Source organism: Moschus berezovskii, chromosome 20, assembly GCF_049115385.1.
Source record: "Moschus berezovskii isolate FMDL1 chromosome 20, NW_MosBer_1.0, whole genome shotgun sequence".
In the NCBI taxonomy this organism is placed as follows: domain Eukaryota; kingdom Metazoa; phylum Chordata; class Mammalia; order Artiodactyla; family Moschidae; genus Moschus; species Moschus berezovskii.
This window is the reverse complement of record NC_142479.1, coordinates 57135380-57155063: the sequence shown is the minus strand read 5'-3', so window position 1 is coordinate 57155063 and position 19684 is coordinate 57135380. Positions and strand designations below refer to the sequence as shown.

Here is a 19684-nt window from a genome sequence, read left to right as displayed (position 1 = left end):
TCCCATTTTACAAGCAGGGAACCTTCGCTGGAGGCCAAGTGACGGCCCCAGTTCTACGCAGATTAGGTCGGGAACTCAGAAGGAGGATCTCGCCTGACACAGATCCAGCGGAAGGTGGGCAGTGAGGACGCACTCCGCCGGGCGCCGGCCGCCTTGCTTCTCCGCGCCCCGCTAGGGTACGGTGACCGTGAGCCTCCCAGACCACGTATCTACTCCGGGGCTGAGACCCCTTCAGCACAGGAGAGCGCTGGCCCCGCCCCGAGGCCCCTCCGGGCCCCACGATTGGCTCCACGGGCAGGGGCGGGGCCGGACGCAGAGCTGACGTGACGGCGTCAGGCGCCGCTGGAGCCGCTTCCTGTTGTCAGCGGCCGGGAGGCCGCGGCGTCCCATCCGAGGCTTAGGGGCTGCAGCGGCTGGCAGTGCCCCCGCCCCCTCGCTTCTCCCTTCGGTGAGTTAAGGATCCCGGGCGAGGCGGGCAGCAGAGGGGCGGCGAGGCCGGGACGCATATGGGCAAGGGGACACCAGCCCTCTCCGTGAGCCCAGACCCCTGGTTGCCTTGAGACTGCCCTGCTTCTGAGCCCTCACCCTTCCCAGCCCAAGCTCCGCGCCCCACTCCGACCCTAGCCTTCTGCCCGCACTGCCGCTGCTGGCCTGTCCCCTCCATTTGCCACTCGTGACCTGACCCTAGGGCTTACCACCCCACCCCACCACCACCGGTCTTGCGTAAATGCAGCCTCATCCTTGACCTCACTGTAGCCCAGTTCCAACCCCGACCTTGACCACATGCCTCTACTTCCCCCTAACACATGTCATCTTTACCTCTCAATCCCTTTGGCGATCCTCATGCTGCACACTGGCCTCGATTGTGGTTCGGTTCGCCCTTTTCACGATCAGCCTTCTTATCCGAATCTTCCATACGCTCTGCCCAGCTCCCCAAGGTATGCCCATCCTGAACACCGCATCTCTGTCCCACTCTCGTTTAAGACCCACCACCAAAGTAGACGCCCTGTTGTTCTTTTTGATAACTCTGATCTCAGCCCTTTCTCAAGCGCCTCTTGTCTTCACAGACTCAACCCCTCACTTCCTAGCCCACCATAGACTTCCTATCCATCTCCAACCATCAGAGGACACTCTGTCTCTAAGTCTTTGCTAAACTGCTCCCGACTCTTGGTGCCCAGTTCTTAGCATCGTCACCCAATCTTATTAAAAATGAGGTCTCCTGCTCTCTCACCTCTGCTGTCCCCTTCTCAGTTCTACACTCGTTTTTCCCTTAACCCCGTCCCCACTCAGTCTGAGAATTAGTGCAGAGTGCCTCTGCCAACCTCACCAGCTGCCCCTCAACAGCCAAATGTCACTGCTTGCTGGGAGCCCAGCAGTTAGACACTGAGCAGCTTGATGGGTGCAGGCAGGGCCTCAGGTGGTAGGTCAGTGTGGAGAAGTAGAGCTCCCTGCCTTGGGTCAGGGTCGGGATTTTTTTCCCAGGTGTCTGGTCCCCTGGACTTGCCCCCTGAAACTGTTTATCTGACATTCATATTAAATGACTTGTGCTGCCGCTGGAATGGTAGGTGTCACCAGATACCTGGAAGGTGAAGAATGGCCACTCACCTGGCTCCCTCATAGCCGGGCAATGGAGGCCATCACTTCCTGTTGGTTGGTTTTCTGGCCGGGAATAAGCTCAGGGAGTACCACTGTGTGGCAGTGTTCACAGAGCTGCGTCCATGTGTGTTCTCACTTGTTATGGACCCTCACCTGGTGCTCCTTCCAGCTAGAGCTGAGAGCAGACCTGTCCTGACACTGAACACAGGGAACGCAATGGATGCCAGAGATGATGTTACACATTGTAAAGAGCGTAGGTGAGAGGGCTCCCAGGAGGCTAAGGCTCAGGCGGGTATAGCGGCTGTTGAATCACTTCCTCTTTCTGCAGGTGCTGGCTCTTTGAGTTTGGGCCATTTGGTTACCCATGAACATGGGAAGCCCAGATATCTGAGTACCTGAGGCAGAGGGACATTCCTGAGGCCCCGCTTTCAGCATTTATCATCGCCTGGGCTTTGGGGGTACACATTCTCTTCAGATTCTGACAACCTGGATTTAAAGGCTTCAGAGGCCATTTGGTAGCAATTTTAAAGGGTCCCCAGTAGTCTTTGTTTGCCATTCATAGTCTTTTTTTTTTTTTTCACATTTATTTACTTATTTGGCGCACTGAGTTCTAGTTGTAGCACACAGGATCTTTTTAATTGTGGCATGCAGGATCTAATTCCCTGACCAGGGATCAAACCTAGGCTCCCTGCATTGGGAGCATGGAATGTTAGCCCCTGGACCACCAGGGAAGCCCTCTTGCCATTTAGTCTTGCTCCTTTGAAAAGTTGAATGCTCTTCTCCCTTCAGTGTCCACCCCCCACCCTATTAAGGTGGAATACATTGAAATAGTTTTAGCCAGCTGGCAGGGTGGTTTAATGGAAAGTGTACCATCCTGGCTGAGAACTGTATACCTCAGCTTCTCTCAGCCTGTGAAATGGAGATTCCTGCCCTGAGCCTTATTTTTGCTTCATTCTTCTGTTCATCCAGTAGATGTTTTTTGAGCACGACTGTGTGCTGTGTGTTGCTTTAGGCACCAGAAATGCAGTGGTGAATGAGTCAGACAGAGTTCCTGTTATCATTCATTCCGAGTTGGTCCTTGCTGGAATCCTAAGGATGGGACAAGAATATGGGGGAGATGGGTGTTATTGATGGAAGGAAGGAAGGAGGACAGAAAACTGCTCTGTCTTCACTGACTTCACATTTCTGGCCTTACTCACTAGCCTTTGGTTTGGGAATCACAGGGAGAGAGATTTCTCTCCCTCTAGCGGCATCTGATGACTTCAAAGCCCGTTCCACACTCTCCCCCACTCCCTTCTCCTGCCTCAAGACACTTGTCCAGAAATGCAGCTGTCTTCAGGTGGAAAGAGGTATAGTTTACTCACTCAGCACTCACATGTCTGAAAGATCAGCTGCCCTTCTGAATCAGAAGATAACTTTGTCCTTCTTTTCCAACTGAAAACCATGAGTCATCAGTTCATACAGCAGCTGGATGGCTTAAATGCCAGACTGTTCTCAATAGCCCGCTACAGGGTTGGATTCAGGCCGTAGAGAGCAGGCTGTTGGGAATAGCTGAGAAGTCTCTAAGGAGAGGAGGCTGCTGTTTACTGATGGATGGAGTGTTTCAGAACTGAAGAAGCCCAGCGGTTCTTTTCTTCCTTTAGTGTAAGTCTCATCTAAGCCATTCTTTTCTTTTCATTCTTCCTTGGTCTCTGGAGGAAGTGAAATTGGACATACATAGAAGGCCAGGCAGCGTAAGAAAGAAAAGCAACCAGAACAATTCCTTCCTGTGTGTTGGAACGTTTAAGAAAAGACAACTGTGAAACCTGGGTACCATGGAAAGGACTTGGCCTCAGCTCATTGGGACTACAGACTTGATAGGTAAGATTGTTTGAGTTTCTGAGTGCAAAGTTAATTATTACTTAGTTCGAAAGTAATAAGTTTTGCCTGAAACTCTTGGAATCAAAGACCTGAGACACTTTGATCTGGCAAAAGACACAAGATTTAGAATGAGGAAACCAGAGAATTCTATTCCTACTGAGCCTCAGTTTTCTCCTCTGTAAAATGGGGATAATCACTCTTCTCTCACAGGATTGATTTAAGAATTACATGAGATTAGAGAAGCTTGAAGCGTTGAGCCCAGGTGAATTGATACTTAGGAGGAGAGGTAGACTTTTCAAGGTTAGGATTTGCCTAAGGGGCAGACAGAGTCACCTTTTCTGCCAAACTCCACCAGTGGTGTTTGAACAACTTTTTAGCAGTGTTCCCCACATTATTCCCTTACTCTTTTTAGCCTAGGTCTCTTTGCAGCCCCACCCCCCACCCCTTTGGTTTGGTTTTTGGTGTCAGTGAAGAGTGTTCTGAGGACAGGAAGTGAAACCCGTCCCATGGGCAGGTAGACTGGGGGGGCCTGGAGAATGACGGAATGCTGACCCAGCAGTCAGGAGACCGAGCCCCATTCTGGTTCCATCAGCAAGTTCTCGTGTCATCAACCATCACACTCCTGCTTCTGAGCTGTTTCCTGCCTCCCTGAGGCATGCTGGGGCAGACCCACACAGACGGGGTGCTTTGGCTTCTTGCAAAGAAAGGTGTGCCCTAAAGTGTGGCATGAACCCCAAAGCCTCAGTCCTGTTTTGTGAATTATCAAGTGGCCATTGCCTTCTGAACACCTCTGCACTGTCATTCTGTAGCTTTTCTGACACTTGGTTTCAAAAGCGACAGGTACTTGTCTGGCCCTGCTCTGACCTCTCAGCGTCCGTCTACGCGTAAAGAGACCCTTTCTGGCCTGGAGCACCTGCTTACTAACAGGGCTACCCCCCACCTCCCCGCCCGTGAATATTATTTTCAGTTAATTCATTATGAGGCCTTAACGAACCCAGGCTATTGTTCGAGTTGCTGAGGTCTAAGCCTTTCCTGTCCTGACCTATGGCTGGTTGAGGGAAGGGCAGCTGTGGGGCTTGAGGCTCCTTCCAGAAGAGGCAGGCCCGAGGGGAGGCCTGTGGCCTGAGGGGAGGCCTGTGGCCACTGGAATTACTGAAGGGGATTGGTGCCCAGGGTCTTGGAGCAGAACACCTGGATTTGGCCTCCTGAGCCACACAAGGTGGCCTGGAAGGAACATTGTCCAGAGGGACTGTCTGCAACACTGGTCCTTCCGCCTGGGGTGCTGGGAGCCGGAGACTGGACGAGGGCCCGAGAGTCCCTGTAGGTGGGGGGGGGAATGAGGTGAGGGTGAGGCAGTAAGGCAGGGCCTGAGGTCAAGGGTTGCATCCTGTGGTCTGTCACGCCCTGACCAGGCCTGGCTCTGCAGGGGCCACCCTCCAAACCCCTCCCTCACTCCGTGTCTTTACTGGGGGAGGTCAGCTCTGGGTCCTGTCTACCCTCTGCCAGCTCCAGGGACCAGGGACTGAATCAGACCATCTCCCACTGTTAAGGGCCACACTGCCTCTGTCACTTCCAAGTGTCGCACTCACGTCCTCCTGTAAACCTTTCCTGCCAGGCTGACCTCAGTGTCCCATGCAGCCCCTCACCTGGACCCCCAGGCCTCCCTGCCCCCTTTTCCCTCCCTGCCTCAGCCCTCGCCCACACCCACCTCTTCCAGAAGGGAGGTGATCACACTCCATCAGTCTGAGGGTTTCCCTTGAGCAGGGGTGACCCTTGTCCTGGCAGTGGGTGGTAGAGTTGGCCACTTACCAGCCCTGGAATCTTGGGAATTTCCTTGATCCGCATCAGCTTCTGTTTTTTATCTGTCAGACTAAGATAATAAAACACACCCAGGGTGGTTATGAGAAATGAATGAGGTGATATATGTAAAAGGTACAAAAACCATTGAGCATGCCTTGGTTTTAGTAAGGTCTTTGGGCTGTGAGTTTCGGTTGATTTTTTTTGGCTGCGCCACATGGCATGTGGGATCTCAGTTTCCCAACCAGGGATTGAACTCACAGCCCTTGCAATGGAAACATGGAGTCTTAACCATTGGACTGCCATGGGATTCCATGGGCCATGAGTTTTTGAGAGCAGAGACAGCAATAACCCTTTTTTTCTTTTCTTTTTTTTTGGTGTCCCCTCATGCTCAGCTGTGTGGCCACTCGAGATTTGTTTAGATGTGAGTGTGCTTGTCTAGTCCTGGTCTGTCCAAGTTGCTGCGGTGGGACCAGGGAGCAGCCCCCTCAGGTTCAGGCCAAAGTCCCCACCATCCCCCACCATGCCACCCTTGGCCTAGTTGCCTCAGGAGAAAGCCAGCTGCCCCAAGAGATATCTCTGCATACTGACTTGAGCTGCCTGCACACGCTTATATAGGCAGTGGCATTCTTTGCCTGTAAATTTGGATGGCCACGTCCACTAGGGTTAGAGATACCATTTATCCTTGGTAAACATCAGGCCCTGTGCTTGGTGCTGTCCACACTCATAGTCTCCATCCGAGACGTCTGATACATGCCCAGTGTGCCAAGTCAGTTCGTGGCAAATTAAGATTAGAACCCATGTTGTAACCGTTTAGACATGTGCCTGCGCTGTTCAGGCTAGACCCTCATGCCCAAAGGAGAAGCAGCAGTGTGGCAGGAGTGCCATTCTGTCTGAAGCCATGTCAGTTGTACTTTTTCCCGCTGAGCCGGCCGAGCCTGGAGTAGGAGAGGAGTCGGGACAGTTGCAAGGCTCCGGCCCTGCATGTGAATTGTGAGCTCCTGTTTCTCAGCCCCTGTGGGTTCTTGGCGCCTTCAGCTGCAGCAGTCCCCTTGCACCCTCAGCTCTGTATCAGAAAGGCCTTTCATCCCCTGCCTTTTTGTGCCAGTGTTTGGTGTGGCATGAAGGACCCTTTCTGGGCTTCCCTGGTAGCTCAGCTGGTAAAGCATCCACCTGCAGTACAGGAGACCCTGGTTTGATTCCTGGGTCGGAAAGATCTCCCGGAGAAGGGATAGGCTACCCACTCCAGTATTCTTGGGCTTCACTGGTGCTCAGACAGTAAAGAATCCACCTGCAATGTGGGAGACCTGGGTTCAGTCCCTGGGTTGGGAAGACCCCCTGGAGGAGTGCAGGGCAACCCACTCCAGTATTCTTGCCTGGAGAATCCCCATGGACAGAGTAGCCTGGCAGGCTATAGTCCATGGGGTCACAAAGAGTCAGACATGACTGAGCAACTAAGCACAAAGGGCCCTTTCTACCCACCTTTTGGGACAGACCCACCCTTGGCACCCAGGGCTCCTCTCCTCATGAGGTCCAATCCATCAGCCTTTTTTTTCCTTCCTTCCTTAAAATCCACACTCAGTTTTCACGTTTGTATTCAAAGTCCTTTCAGTTGCAGTTTGCGTAAGATGGGGGTGAGGCGTGGTGAAGAGGCGGGCTGGCGCAGCGATTATTCCTATGGCCATGTCTGTCCCTGCAGGTGTCATGTGATTCTCCTGGGGAGCTGCTGCTGGAGTGGAAATGCTCTCAGGGGTGGAGAATGGACTGGACCCCCGGGCTGCCATCCCGGTAGGCAACGAGGGAAGATCAGGGTGGGGGAAGCAGTGCCTGGGAGAGCCGTGTCTTTGTTTTTTCTCACTTTTAAATGAGTTAGCACTGTTCAGAAAGAGAAGCCTCGGGTGGAGAAAAAGTTGCGCCCAAAAGATCCTGCCCCAAATCATCTTATTGGTGATAAAATGGGGATTTACATAAAACAATGGGGATTGAATACAGGTTACCTGAAGACCAAGGATTTCTCTGAAGAAGATATACAGATGACCAATAAATACATAAAAAGATGCTCAATATCATTAGACATTAGACAAAGACAAATCAAAACCATAATGAGGAGAACAGAAGTAAAGTCACTAGTGTAGGAAACAAACTTATGGTAATCAGGGGGTAAGGGTGGGGGAGGGATAAATTGGGAGATTGGGACTGATATAGACACTGCTATGTATAAAATAGGTAACTAATAAGGACCAATACTTTGGCCACCTGATGCAAAGAACTGACTCATTGGAAAAGACCCTGATGCTGAGAAAGATTGAGGGCTGGAAGAGAAGGGGGCAACAGAGGATGGGTGGTTGGATGGCATCACTGAATCAATGGACATGCACTGGGGACATGTCCGCTCTCCTTCACAAACTCCAGGAGATAGTGAAGGACAGGGAAGCCTGGCGTGCTACAGTCCATGGGGTTGCAAAGAGTTGGACATGACTTAGCAACTGAACAGTAACAACAGTGAGCACCTGCTGTGTACAACAGGTCACTACTCAAGACTCTGTAACAGCCTGTATGGGAAAATAATCTTTTTTTTTTTTTTTAAAGGGTGGAGATATATATATATATAACTGATTCACTTTGCTGTGCCCCTGAAACTAATACAACATTATAAATCAACTATACTCCAATAAAAATTTTAAAAATAAAATAGTAAGGAAAAAAAAAAGCCATAATGAAGGACTTCCCAGGTAGTCCAGTGGTTAAGACTCTGAGTTTCCATTGCAGGGGATGTGGGTTAACTCCCTGGTAAGGGAACTAAAATCCCACATGCTGAACAGTGTGAGATACTTCTTCATACCTACTAGGATGGCTGTAATGAAAATGGCAGACAATGATGAGTGTTGGTGAGGTTGTAGAGAAGTTGGAACCGGCATCCCTTGCTGGTGGGAGTGTAAAATGGTATAGCCATTGTGGAAAACACTTTGATAGTTCCTCAAAAAGTGAAACAGTGTTACATACAACCCAGCAAAACCCAAGAGAACTGAAAACATATGTCTACACAAAAACTTGTACGTGAATGTTCATAGCAACATTGCAGCCAAAAAAAGCAGAAACAGCCCAAATATCTATTAATTGACGAATGCATAAATAAAATGTGATATATCTGTGCAATGGAATATTATTTAGCAATAAAAAGGAATGAACTACTGATCCATGCTACACCACCGATAAACTTGAAAACATACTAAGTAAAAGAAGTCAGACAAAAGGCTGCGTGTTGTATGATTCCATTTATATGAAATGTCCAGAAAATAGGCAAATCCATAGAGACAGAAAGTAGATCAGTGGTTGCCAGAGGTTGGGGGAAGACGGGAATAGTGAGTGATTGCTAATGGGTACAGGGTTTCTTTTGAGGGCAATGAAATGTTCTAAAATTAGATAGTAGAAATGGTTGCACAGTTCTGTGAATGTACTAAAAACCACCGAACTATGTGTTTTAATGAGTGGATTTTATGATATGTAAATTATGTCTCATTAAAGCTGTTCTAACAAAAAAAACATTTAATTTTGCAAAGAACATTAACATGGATTGTGTTGTCTAAAATAAAAACCAGTGAGATATTTGTCCATAATCCTGTCACCTAATAATTCAAACCAGTTTTTCTGTAATCCCTTCCAGTCCTTTTCCAAACCGGTAGGTAATTTTGACATATGTACTTCTATTATGCTAGGCCAATCTTAACTCTGTATTTCCAAAGGGCTTTATGTGTATTTAAATATAGGCTTTCTCTCGTTGTGGCTCACAGGCTCTTTAGTTACAGCGTTTGGGCTTCATTGCCCCAAGGCAGGTGGGATCTTAATTCCCTGACCAGGGATCAAACCCTGGCTTCTTCCCCTGAATCCCAAGGTGGTTTCTTAACCACTGGACCACCAGCGAAGACTCCTATGTATGTTTTATGATTTATTCATTTAGCAAACATTTACCGAGTACACATGCCGAGAACCAGGACCATTGGGGGCACGAGGATGAATAAAAAGCTAGTCCTGCCCTCAAAGAGTACCCCCGCTCCAGTGCTGTAAATCACAAAGTATTATTTCTGTATAACAGATGGGAAATTGAGGCTCAGAGAGCTTAAGTGGAATATCTGAGGTGACCCAGGTGGTGACTACCAGAACTAAGACTAAACTCAGGCTCTGACTGCCAGGTCTAGGATCTTTCTTCCTATAAACCACGCTCCTGTTTCTGGGCGTTTTTATTGTTCTAACACAGCACTTTTTGCCTCTTAACTTATTGACTCTCTGTGGAATGTTGGTCATATGATTAAGATGGAAAAATCTCACTCCCGCCCTAGATGAATTACTTCAGCTCCCATATCTGTAACTATGATGGAGTCAGTACTTAAACACAAGGTTTATATGGCTGTCAGCTCACTGAAGTTTGGTTTAAAAAACAAGCAAACAGGCAGTTCCCTGGCAGTCCAGTGGTTCGGACCTGGTGCCTTCACTGCTGTGGCCCGGGTTCAATCCCTGGTTGGGGAACTAAGATCCTGTAAGCCTCATGGCATGGCCAGTAAATAAGTAAATAAATTAAAAATCTGAAAACCAAGCAAAAAAACCCCACAAATATCTTTGCAAAAAAATAATAATAATAACCTTTCAGTGTGATTTTTTTCTTTTTCTTCTTTCTCTTTATTTTCTACCATTAGCCTGTACTAAATTTTTTTTTTTTTTTAATTAAAAATTTTTGATTTTCTTTTTAAAAAATTTTAAAAAAGAAAAAATTTTAATTTATTTGGCTGCACTGGATCTTTGTTGCTGCATGCCATATATTTAGTTGGGGCATGTGGGCTCTAGCTCCCTGACCAGGGACCCCTGCATTGAGGGTGCACAGTCTTAGCCATTGGACCATCAGGGAAGTCCCGGCCTATCCTAGTCTTGTTGCATAGATACACAGATTTGTGCTTGCATGGGGACCCACGTGTTTGGCGACAAGCAGCGTGACATTGCAGAGGTCACCGCAGGAGCCCCTAAAGACCTGTGTTGTGTCTGGCGCCGCCCAGGTCATCAAGAAGAAGCTAGTGGGCGCTGTGAAGGCACTGCAGAAGCAATACGTGTCCTCGGACGCGGTGGTCACAAGCGAAGACGGAGATGCCAACAGCATGTGCAGCGCCCTGGAAGCCGTCTTCATCCACGGCCTGCACGCCAAGCACATCCGCGCCGAGGCCGGAGGGAAGAGGAAGAAAGGCGCCCACCAGAAGCCTCTGCCTCAGCCCGTCTTCTGGCCTCTCCTGAAAGCTGTCACCCACAAGTGAGAGCCGCTGGGTGGGGGTGGAGTTCACGTCGGGGTGGAGCTTCAGAATGTGGGGCTCTGGGCTCTTGCTTCCAGGACTTTTCTGTGGGAAGCCACAGGGAGCCCTGTGTCGTGGAGAGGAGATGGCCCAGAGGAGGGTAGTGTTAGACCAAGCCTCAGGGAGCCCCTCAGGCAGTGGCCTGGGGCAGTGTCAGACCCCTGGGCTGGGCACCCTGAGTGGAAGCAGGAGCCTTCTTTTTTCCATCCTTTGGCAAATTCTGTAGTTGCAACAGAAGCTGTACGGCCTGCAAAGCCTAAAATCTTTACTGTCTGCCGCTTTCCAGAAATTTGCTGACCCTGCCTGAAGATGTTTGTATATTTGTGTGCTAAGTATCATACTTGTAAGGAGGTAGGGCTTTTTTTTTTTTTTTTTTTTCAATTTAAGAAGAGCAGCCTCCAGCTAGAGCATCTGAATGTGTGCCCTGAGACATTTGTCTTGCCTGCCCTGCCCTAAACCACCTGGACTTTGGAGCAGGCAGCTGGCATGGAGCCTCTCTGGTCTATTAAATGCCCCTGGTGTCCTGTCAATCCTGCCCCAAGGTGTCCTGTCAGTCTCGAATATTCCTTTTTGTGCCTACTGCTGCTGCCCTGTCTCAGGTTCTTACCTGGGTGCAAGTGCCTAAGTGTCCCCTTATCGCCTTCTGTCTTTTCTTCGGTCAGTCAGCCAGCCTTTAGCGAGCTTAAGCTGACCAGAGCTCCATCCCTGGGTTCTGCAGAGTATGGTCAGTGCTCCCATGGAGGAGCCATGCACCGGGGATGGTATAGTCAGAGGAGGGGTATTTACAGCAGGCGGAAACATTTTAGGAGCTGAGTTTGGTACACATGGGGCTGGGATGGAACACCCTACCTTGAAGTCTGCATAGCTGTGGACGTGTAGCTTTCCTGAGCAAAACCCTGTAGCCATAGGCTGCCATGTGTCAGGCTGGGGTCTGATTCACTTGCCTGGGGTCCCGGAACCTGTATCCTGGTCTCATTCTCTACAGAGTTCTAATGCACAGCCAGGTGTGGGCACCATTGCCCCACTCTGCTTCCCCTGTTTGATACTCGAGACCCTGTATTATTACCTCGCCTTGCAACCCTATCTTCCACTTCTCCCCAGGCTGTAACCAGAGCGCTCCCCACTCCTGTTATAGTCTGTTGCTTTTCTCCCCTTTATGCCTTTTTCTCTATCAGTCTCTTACGCCTTGAAAGTTCTTCCATCTTTGCCTCTTTAAATCCCTCAAGGCCCAGTGCAGAGACCCCCTTTCAACCCAGAAATGATTGCTTGGCCCCCACCACAGTGCTGCTAATAATAGGGCTCACCTCAGTGTGCCCTTGAAAAGTCATTACCTGGACCGAGGGTAGGGACCATGTCTTGACTCCGTGTCTTCACAGCTCCAAAGACTTTTGAGTCCTGGGGGCTCAACAGACGTGTCCCAGATGAGCAGGTGTTGTCAGGCCAGACAGATAGTTGTCATGAAGATGGCACTGATCCTTCATGATACCAACCTAAGAATACTGGGCGTTACAGCTGAATCTTTCTGAATTCCCCTTCAAATGCTGTTATCCAAGAATTTTTCATGCCTATGTATACTTGCAGTCATTGTTCCTGGCTCTTGCTAACCAGTGGATAAAATGACATCTCGGTGACTGGCAGTCATTTCTTGAAATGTGTCTGTTCTCCATCTTCCCAGACACATCATCTCGGAGTTGGAGCACCTGATCTTTGTGAGCACGGACGTGGGCCGCTGCCGGGCCTGGCTGCGGCTGGCCCTCAATGACGGCCTGATGGAGTGCTACCTGAAGCTGCTGCTACAGGAGCAGGCCCGCCTGTGCGAGTACTACCAGCCCACGGCCCTGCTCCGTGACGCCGAGGAGGGCGAGTTCCTCCTGAGCTTCCTTCAGGGCCTGACATCCCTGTCCTTTGAGCTCTCCTACAAGTCTGCCATCCTCAACGAGTGGACGCTCACCCCGCTGGCCCTCTCGGGGCTCTGCCCACTCTCAGAGCTCGACCCCCTCACTACCCCTGGAGCTGAACTGCAGCGGAAGGAGTCTCTGGACTCCATCTCCCATTCCTCGGGCTCAGAGGACATCGAAGTCCAGCACTCAGGCCACAAGATCCGACGGAACCGGCAGCTCACCGCCTCCTCCCTCAGCCTGGACACGGCCAGTTCATCCCAGCTCTCTTGCAGCCTCAACTCTGACAGCTGCCTCCTCCAAGAGAATGGCTCCAAGAGTCCAGACCGTTCCGAGGAGCCCATGTCTTATGACTCAGATCTGGGGATGGCCAACGCCGACGACTCGGACATGTCTCTGCAAGAGTGAGTTCCCCTCCCCCACCCCTCCCCCTTCCTCCCTGCTTCTCTTCCTCTTGTCCTCCTGCCCTTCCTGATTGCCTGGCACTGAGCCCAGGACTCTGTTAGGGCAGAAGGACAGACAGAGAGGTCATAGACCTCAGGGACCAGAGTTGCTGGGAGCTGTACCTGGAGGCAAACTGGGACTAGTGGGGAGAATGCATAGGATGCATTTTTTAAAAATATTTATTTATTTGTCTGTGCCAAGTTAGTTGCAACACTTGAGCTCTTCCATCTTCGTTGTGGTATGCAGGATCTTTAGTTATGGCATGGGAACTCTTGCTGTGGCTTGTCAGATCTAGTTCCCTGATCAGGGATCGAACCCCGGCCCCTGCATTGGGAGCATGGAGTCTTAGCATGGTCCAGCAGGGAAATCCCTGGGATGCCTTTAGAGCTGGTCCCAGCCCCAGCTCTGTCTTAGGTGACCTGTATCAAGTTAGTTAGTCTGTCTGAGTTTCAATGTCAAATATCATTGTCATCTTCATCTAGAGAGAAGGAAACCAATAATTCAGAGCTCTGTATACAACTTCCAAAAAATACAGTGAAGCACAGTGCACAGCGTGATCTTCTGGGACCTCACGGAAGGTTGTCTGGAGGACATAAAACCTGGGTGATGCCTGCACAGGAGTGGCAGGCAAATGGGGACGAGCGAGTGTGTGGAGGAGGAGGACATGGAGTGACAAACTTGACTGGAGACAGGAGCCTCGGCAGAGCCTTCCTTCATTCAGGCTTTTTAACATTGGTTTTTGATCATCTATTTTTAGGGTTAAAAAAAATCTAAAATGTGTACAGTGAAAAATCTCTCCAACTTCTTTAACCATAAATATTAATTTCTTACATATTTTTCCAGTGTCTCTAAATCCAGCTATACCATGTGTGAATATATAGATTTGAACTTTTTCTTTCTTATTTCTTTTAATTGAAGTATAGATGATTTACAATGTTGTGTTAGCCTCAGAGAGATATACATGTATATATATCCGGTTTGAGTGAACTCTGGGAGTTGGTGATAGACAGGGAGGCCTGGTGTGCTGTGATTCATGGGGTCGCAAAGAGTCAGACACGACTGAGTGACTAAACTAAAACTAAACTAAATAGATTCTTTTCCTTTATCGGTTATTATCTTTCTTATTTCTCTTTTTGGCTGCGCTAGTCTTCGTTGCTGTACATGGGCTTTCTCTAGCTATGATGCACACAGGCTTATCTGGTTGTGGCACACGTGGCTCATGGGCTCTAGAGCACAGGCTTAGTAGTTGGGGTACACGGGCTTAGTTACCTCATGGTATATGGGATCCTAGTTCCCCGACCAGGGATTAAACCCACGTCCCCTACACTGAAGTCAGATTCGTTACCACTGGACCACAGGGGAAGTCCTTTATCTCTTGTTTCTTATTTCCCCACTTCTTTCCACAAAAGCTAGTATAAATCATAAATACACCATTCTATACCTTACCAGGGTTTCCCTGTAGCTCAGTGGTAAAGAATCTGCCCGCAATGTAGGAGACCCAGGTTCGATCCCTGGGTTGGAAAGATCCCCTAGAGAAGGATATGGCAACCCACTCCAGTATTCTGGCCTGGAGAATTCCATGGACAGAGGAACCTGGTAGGCTACAGTTCATGGGATCACAAAGAGTCAGACATGACTGAGTGATTAACACAAACACACATACCTTATTTGGGAGATCTTATCAGAGCTTCTTTTTCTATTACATATTTGTCCACTGTATGAGTGTACCTTAGTTTATTGAATCATCCCTGAGTTTAATGGACATTGGAGTTCAGGGTTTCTAAAATAACCTGTGAATATGGCCCTTTAGGTCTATGCAAATTCTCTCTGTTCAGTAAATTCCCGGAAGAAAAATTACTGAACCAAGGGGTAGATTAATTAATAATTTTCATAGATGTTGCCTATCTACACTTCATCAGGGGAATGCCTGTGTCCTCTCATCATTGACAACAGAAGATTTTAGCAAACTTATGGATGTTGGCTCATCTAATAGGTAAAAACGGTCACTGTTTATGAAGCATTCCCTCCAGGTAGGACCCGTTTTCCCATCAGCTGCAGTTAGGACCTTCTTTCCACAACGCTGTCCCTGCCCTGCCCCTCTCCTTGGTTCAGGGCTTTACAGGGCTCCCACCTGTGTGGGAGTCACACCAGGACTAGGTGTCTTGGACTGGCCCGGAAGCAGATTCAGTTTCAAGCCAGTTCCACCAGTTACAAGCGCAGTGGTGTCCTGCATATTGCTAACCCTTTTTGAGGTTCTGTTTATCTTTTTTCTTTCCCAGAGTGTAGTTGATGTTCAATGTTGTGTTAGTTTCCACCATACAGCAAAGGGGTTTAGTTGTATATGTACATCTATCCACTCATTTTTAGAGTCTTTTCCCATATAGGTCATTAGAGTTTCGAGTAGATTTCCCTGTGCTATTGTTACTGTAGCTACTGTTTCATTTTTTATCTTTAAAATGGAAATTCCCTCACAGGGCCGTTTGAGAGTCAAATGAAATGCCCATCAATCAGTTGCACACGTAAGAATGTGTGGTAGTTCCCAGAAGTGGCTTTTGAACATCGAGCACATCAGATAGAATTTTCACATGTCCAAACGGAAGGATTAGATAAAATGTGCTGAGAAGAAGCAACCCCTGCCCCAGAGATGGCAGGGCCTGAGGCGTGACTGACTGTCAGCCACCTGTCCTAGCCTTTGGTGCTTCTCCCTCCCCCTGCAGACCAGCCAGTCTTCTCTCTGTCATGTGTCTTGCCTTTATCTTTCATGTGTCTTGTGATTGGAAAATTCCAGCTTGAGGTTGTTGAATCAGTGACCATCCACCCTCCTTCAGGGGAAGTGTTGTCCTGGGTATTCTGGGGGAATGAAAGGGAAGAAGAGGTCAGGAAGTATAGACCCACACTGGACAGTGATATGGGGAACCAGACACCATGCACACGCAGAAGCACGCAGCCAGCATCACCGTTCTTAGAGCATCCACAGAGACCAGCGTTTCTTGGAGTGTACGTTTTAAGGGAGATTCTCACCAACACTTAAAGAGTTTACTTAAGTTATGTGGTACTTAAATGTATGTAACTTAAAATTGGGCATAAACACATTGTGCTTAAACTCTTACAACTATAAAATCAAAACATCTGCAAATTGGGAATTCCCTGGTGGTCCAGCATTTAGACCTCCATTCTTTCACTGCCCTGGGCCCAGGGTTCAATCCCTGGTAGGGGAACTAAGATCCAGCAATCTGGGCTGTATACGAAAAAAACAAAACTACAAATCAGACATGAAATGCAAAACCCATTTCAAATTAAATTTATTTATGTTTGGCAGAAACCAGTTTACAGTTTACCTTGTGAAGAGAGGATTAACTGCCTCTCACAGCTTCTTCTGCATTCGTTAGGTCTGAATTATAATTGTTGCTGAGAAGCATAGGTACAGTCTAGTGGTAAAGAGTGTGGACTCCAGAGCCAGACTGCCTGAGTCCTCCATCAACCAGCTTTGCCAACTCAGGCAAGTTAGTAAACCTTTCTGACCTTGATGTCCTCATCTGTAAAATGGGGGTGAGAATGCTTCAAAGGATTGCTGGGCGATGCAGTGAATAGAGATCTTCAAGTGCTTAGAACAGTGTCTGACTCAGCATGCGTGCTGACCATGTGGTGGTGTCATTTTACTTTTGGGTACCTGTGACACCAAGTCTGCCTCTCCCCATCTCCACTGCTGAAAAACCTTGCTTAGTAATATTTGTCAGAGGTCACTGTCATGAGGCCTTCCCTTGGGGGAGAAATGATTCTTAGTATATGCAGCCCACCTCTGTGCTTTCATTAGTGGCTCTTGACTGCCAAATAGTACCGTGTATCACCACCACAGTTCGCATGTTCAAGAAAATCACAGGCTCAGAATTGCTTATCAGGGGTCCTTTATAAGGTGACCATTCAGGTTCTCCAGGCCATGCTTTTTATTTACTTTACACATATACGTACTCATAATACATGTATTTTTCTGCCAGATTGCTCTCTAAATGAAAGCACAAAGTTAGAAACTTTTCAAATAGAAAGTTTTTGGTAAACAGGGCCTTGCACCAGACCCCAGTGGAAGGACTGTGACAGTTTCGCAGTTTCATTTCTTGGTTTTTCTTTTTTTCACTGTTTCATTTCTATGTTGTATTTTATAAATACAAATATAAAACTGTCAAAACGTTTGACAGTTTTCTTTCTTTGCCTTTGCTTCACAATCGCATCTCTATCCCTTTTTCCCACTTGATGTACATGTCTCTTATTCTCACTGGGTCGTGAAGACTGGTACCAGTTCTGGTGAAGCTCTGTAAACTTGATTTCACCTTGCCTTTAGTTTTGATTTGACGGAAGCTCTAACTGATCACACAGGCTTCTTGCCATTTGCTGGCATTTCTCTAGGCATTAAATCACTCACTTATTCTAACACCCCATCCATTCTTGTCATTAAAATCTTTCTTCTAGATCAGGATTCATGTCTATTTGATAAAACATTTTGGCAGTGCTAGCACAGAGTTGGACACGACTGAGCGACTTCACTTTCACTTTTCTCTTTCATGCATTGGAGAAGGAAATGGCAAACCACTCTGGTATTCCTGCCTGGAGAATCCTGGGGACAGAGGAGCCTGGTGGGCTGCCGTTTCTGGGGTCGCACAGGCTCACAACTGAAGCGACTTAGCAGCAGCAGCAGCAGTGAGTGTTTCAATAAATCTTTGCTTACATTGTTATGTTTGTAAGCAGCCTTATCAGTGATAATGAGGTTAGTGTTTATCAAGTACTCACTTTGTACCAAACCCTGTACTAAGCACTTTACCTGTATTATTTAATCTTTGTCAGAGTCATAAAAGGTGGATGCTGTTACCACATCTGTTTTTCAGATAAAGGAATTATGTCCATGAACTTCATGTTCACATTGTGGGGCCCACAGCCACATGCTCACCAAGGTCAGGTAGACTCAGGGGCCCTGCTCTTAATCACTCACCACACCACCTCCTGGGAGCCCACAGGGAGTCGAGACCGCACAGAGGACCTTGTCAAAAATCTGACTCGCTAGTGCATTTCCGATGAGGTCCCATTCTGTCCCAGCGGTTTGGACACATAACAGTTCAGTTCAGTTCAGTCGCTCAGTCGTGTCCAACTCTTTGCGACCCCATGAATCACAGCACACCAGGCCTCCCTGTCCATCACCAACTCCCAGAGTTCACTCAAACTCATGTCCATCGAGTCGCTGATGCCATCCAGCCATCTCATTCTCTGTCGTCCCCTTCTCCTCCCACCCCCAATCCCTCCCAGCATCAGAGTCTTTTCCAATGAGTCAACTTGTCGCATGAGGTGGCCAAAGTATTAGAGTTTCAGCTTTAGCATCAGTCCTTCCAATGAACACCCAGGATTGATCTTTAGAACGGACTGGTTGGATCTCCTTGCAGTCCAAGGGACTCTCAAGAGTCTTCTCCAGCACCACAGTTCAAAAGCATCAATTCTTCAGCGCTCAGCTTTCTTCATAGTCCAACTCTGACATCCATACATGACCATGGGAAAAACCATAGCCTTGACTAGACGGACCTTTGTTGGCAAAGTAATGTCTCTGCTTAAATGTCCCTTCTTCCTTTGCTGGTGGAAACTCCCCTTTTCTCTCCAGAGCTCATCATTGCCTTCTCCCTACAAGCTGCACTCTTGGATTTCTCGTGGCTCTGTTTTTAGAATGTGTCTTTAGAGCAAGAATGAGCCCCCACCTGCCTCCCCCCATAACTCTCCCACAAATACAACTGTACCTTTCTCTGACAGGTCATCCATTTATTTGCTGTGCTGTGCTTAGTCGCTCAGTCGTGTCTGACTCTTTGCTACTCCATGGACTTCTTTGTTCATTGGGATTCTCCAGGCAAGAATACTGGCATGGGTTGCCATGCCCCGCTCCAGGGGATCTTCCCAATCCAGGGATCGAACCCAGGTCTCCCACATTACTGAGACAGAATTCAGGTACCATAAAATTCACCATTTTAAAGTGTAGTATTCAGTGGTTTTCACTATAGTCTCAAGGCTATGAATTCAACATCTATACTATCTTTTTTTAAAAAATATTTATCTGGCTATACTAGGTATTAGTTGCAGCACATAGGATCTTGTATCTTTGTTGCAGCCTGGGTGATCTTTAGTTGCAGCATGTAGGGTCTAGTTCCCTGACCACGGATTGAACCCAGTCCCCCTGCATTGAGAGTGCAGAGTCTTAGCCACTGGACCACCAGGAAAGTCCCCAGCATCTACTACTCTCTAATCAAGAATATTTTCATCCCTTACCCATTCGTTAGGAATTTCCTATTCTGGACATTTAATATCAATCGAGTCATACAGTATGTGGCTTTTTGTGACTGCTTTCACTCAATACCGTGTTTTCAAGGTTCATCCGTGTTATAGCACATATCATGGGCAAATAATATTCCACTGTCCATTGTGTGGATATACTTCAGTTTATCTATTGTTTGTTTATTCATCAGTTAACAGATATTTTTTTTTTCTGCTTTTTGGCTATCGTGTTGCTATATGTATTCATGTACAAGTGTTCTGTGTGGACATATGTTTTTGATTCTCTTGGGTATGTACCTAAGTATAGAAGTTCTGAGTCCTGTAGGAACTGAGGAACTATCAAACCATTTTCCACAGAAGCTACACCATTTTATATTTCCACCAACAATGTGTAAGAGTTCCAGTTTCTCTCCATCTTTGCCGATACTTGTTATTCTCTGTCTTTTTCATTATAGC

At 47.9% G+C, this 19684-nt stretch overlaps 1 protein-coding gene across 3 annotated transcripts in view; it reads left to right on the top strand.

Moving 5' to 3' along the window:
- Window positions 1-306: 306 nt before the first annotated feature.
- PLEKHM1 (pleckstrin homology and RUN domain containing M1) overlaps window positions 307-19684 on the top strand; it is a 56131-nt gene continuing 36753 nt past the window's right edge. The window contains exons 1-5 of one of the 3 annotated variants that reach the window (XM_055408096.2): window positions 307-448; window positions 3294-3456; window positions 6953-7041; window positions 10299-10546; window positions 12262-12888. In XM_055408096.2, coding sequence (XP_055264071.2) covers window positions 6994-7041; window positions 10299-10546; window positions 12262-12888 — 923 coding nt within the window. In that variant the 5' untranslated portion in view covers window positions 307-448; window positions 3294-3456; window positions 6953-6993. Of the gene's footprint in view, window positions 449-3174; window positions 3241-3293; window positions 3457-6952; window positions 7042-10298; window positions 10547-12261; window positions 12889-19684 lie in introns of those variants that run through there. The other 2 variants (XM_055408097.2, XM_088829177.1) reach the window with 2 other exon arrangements.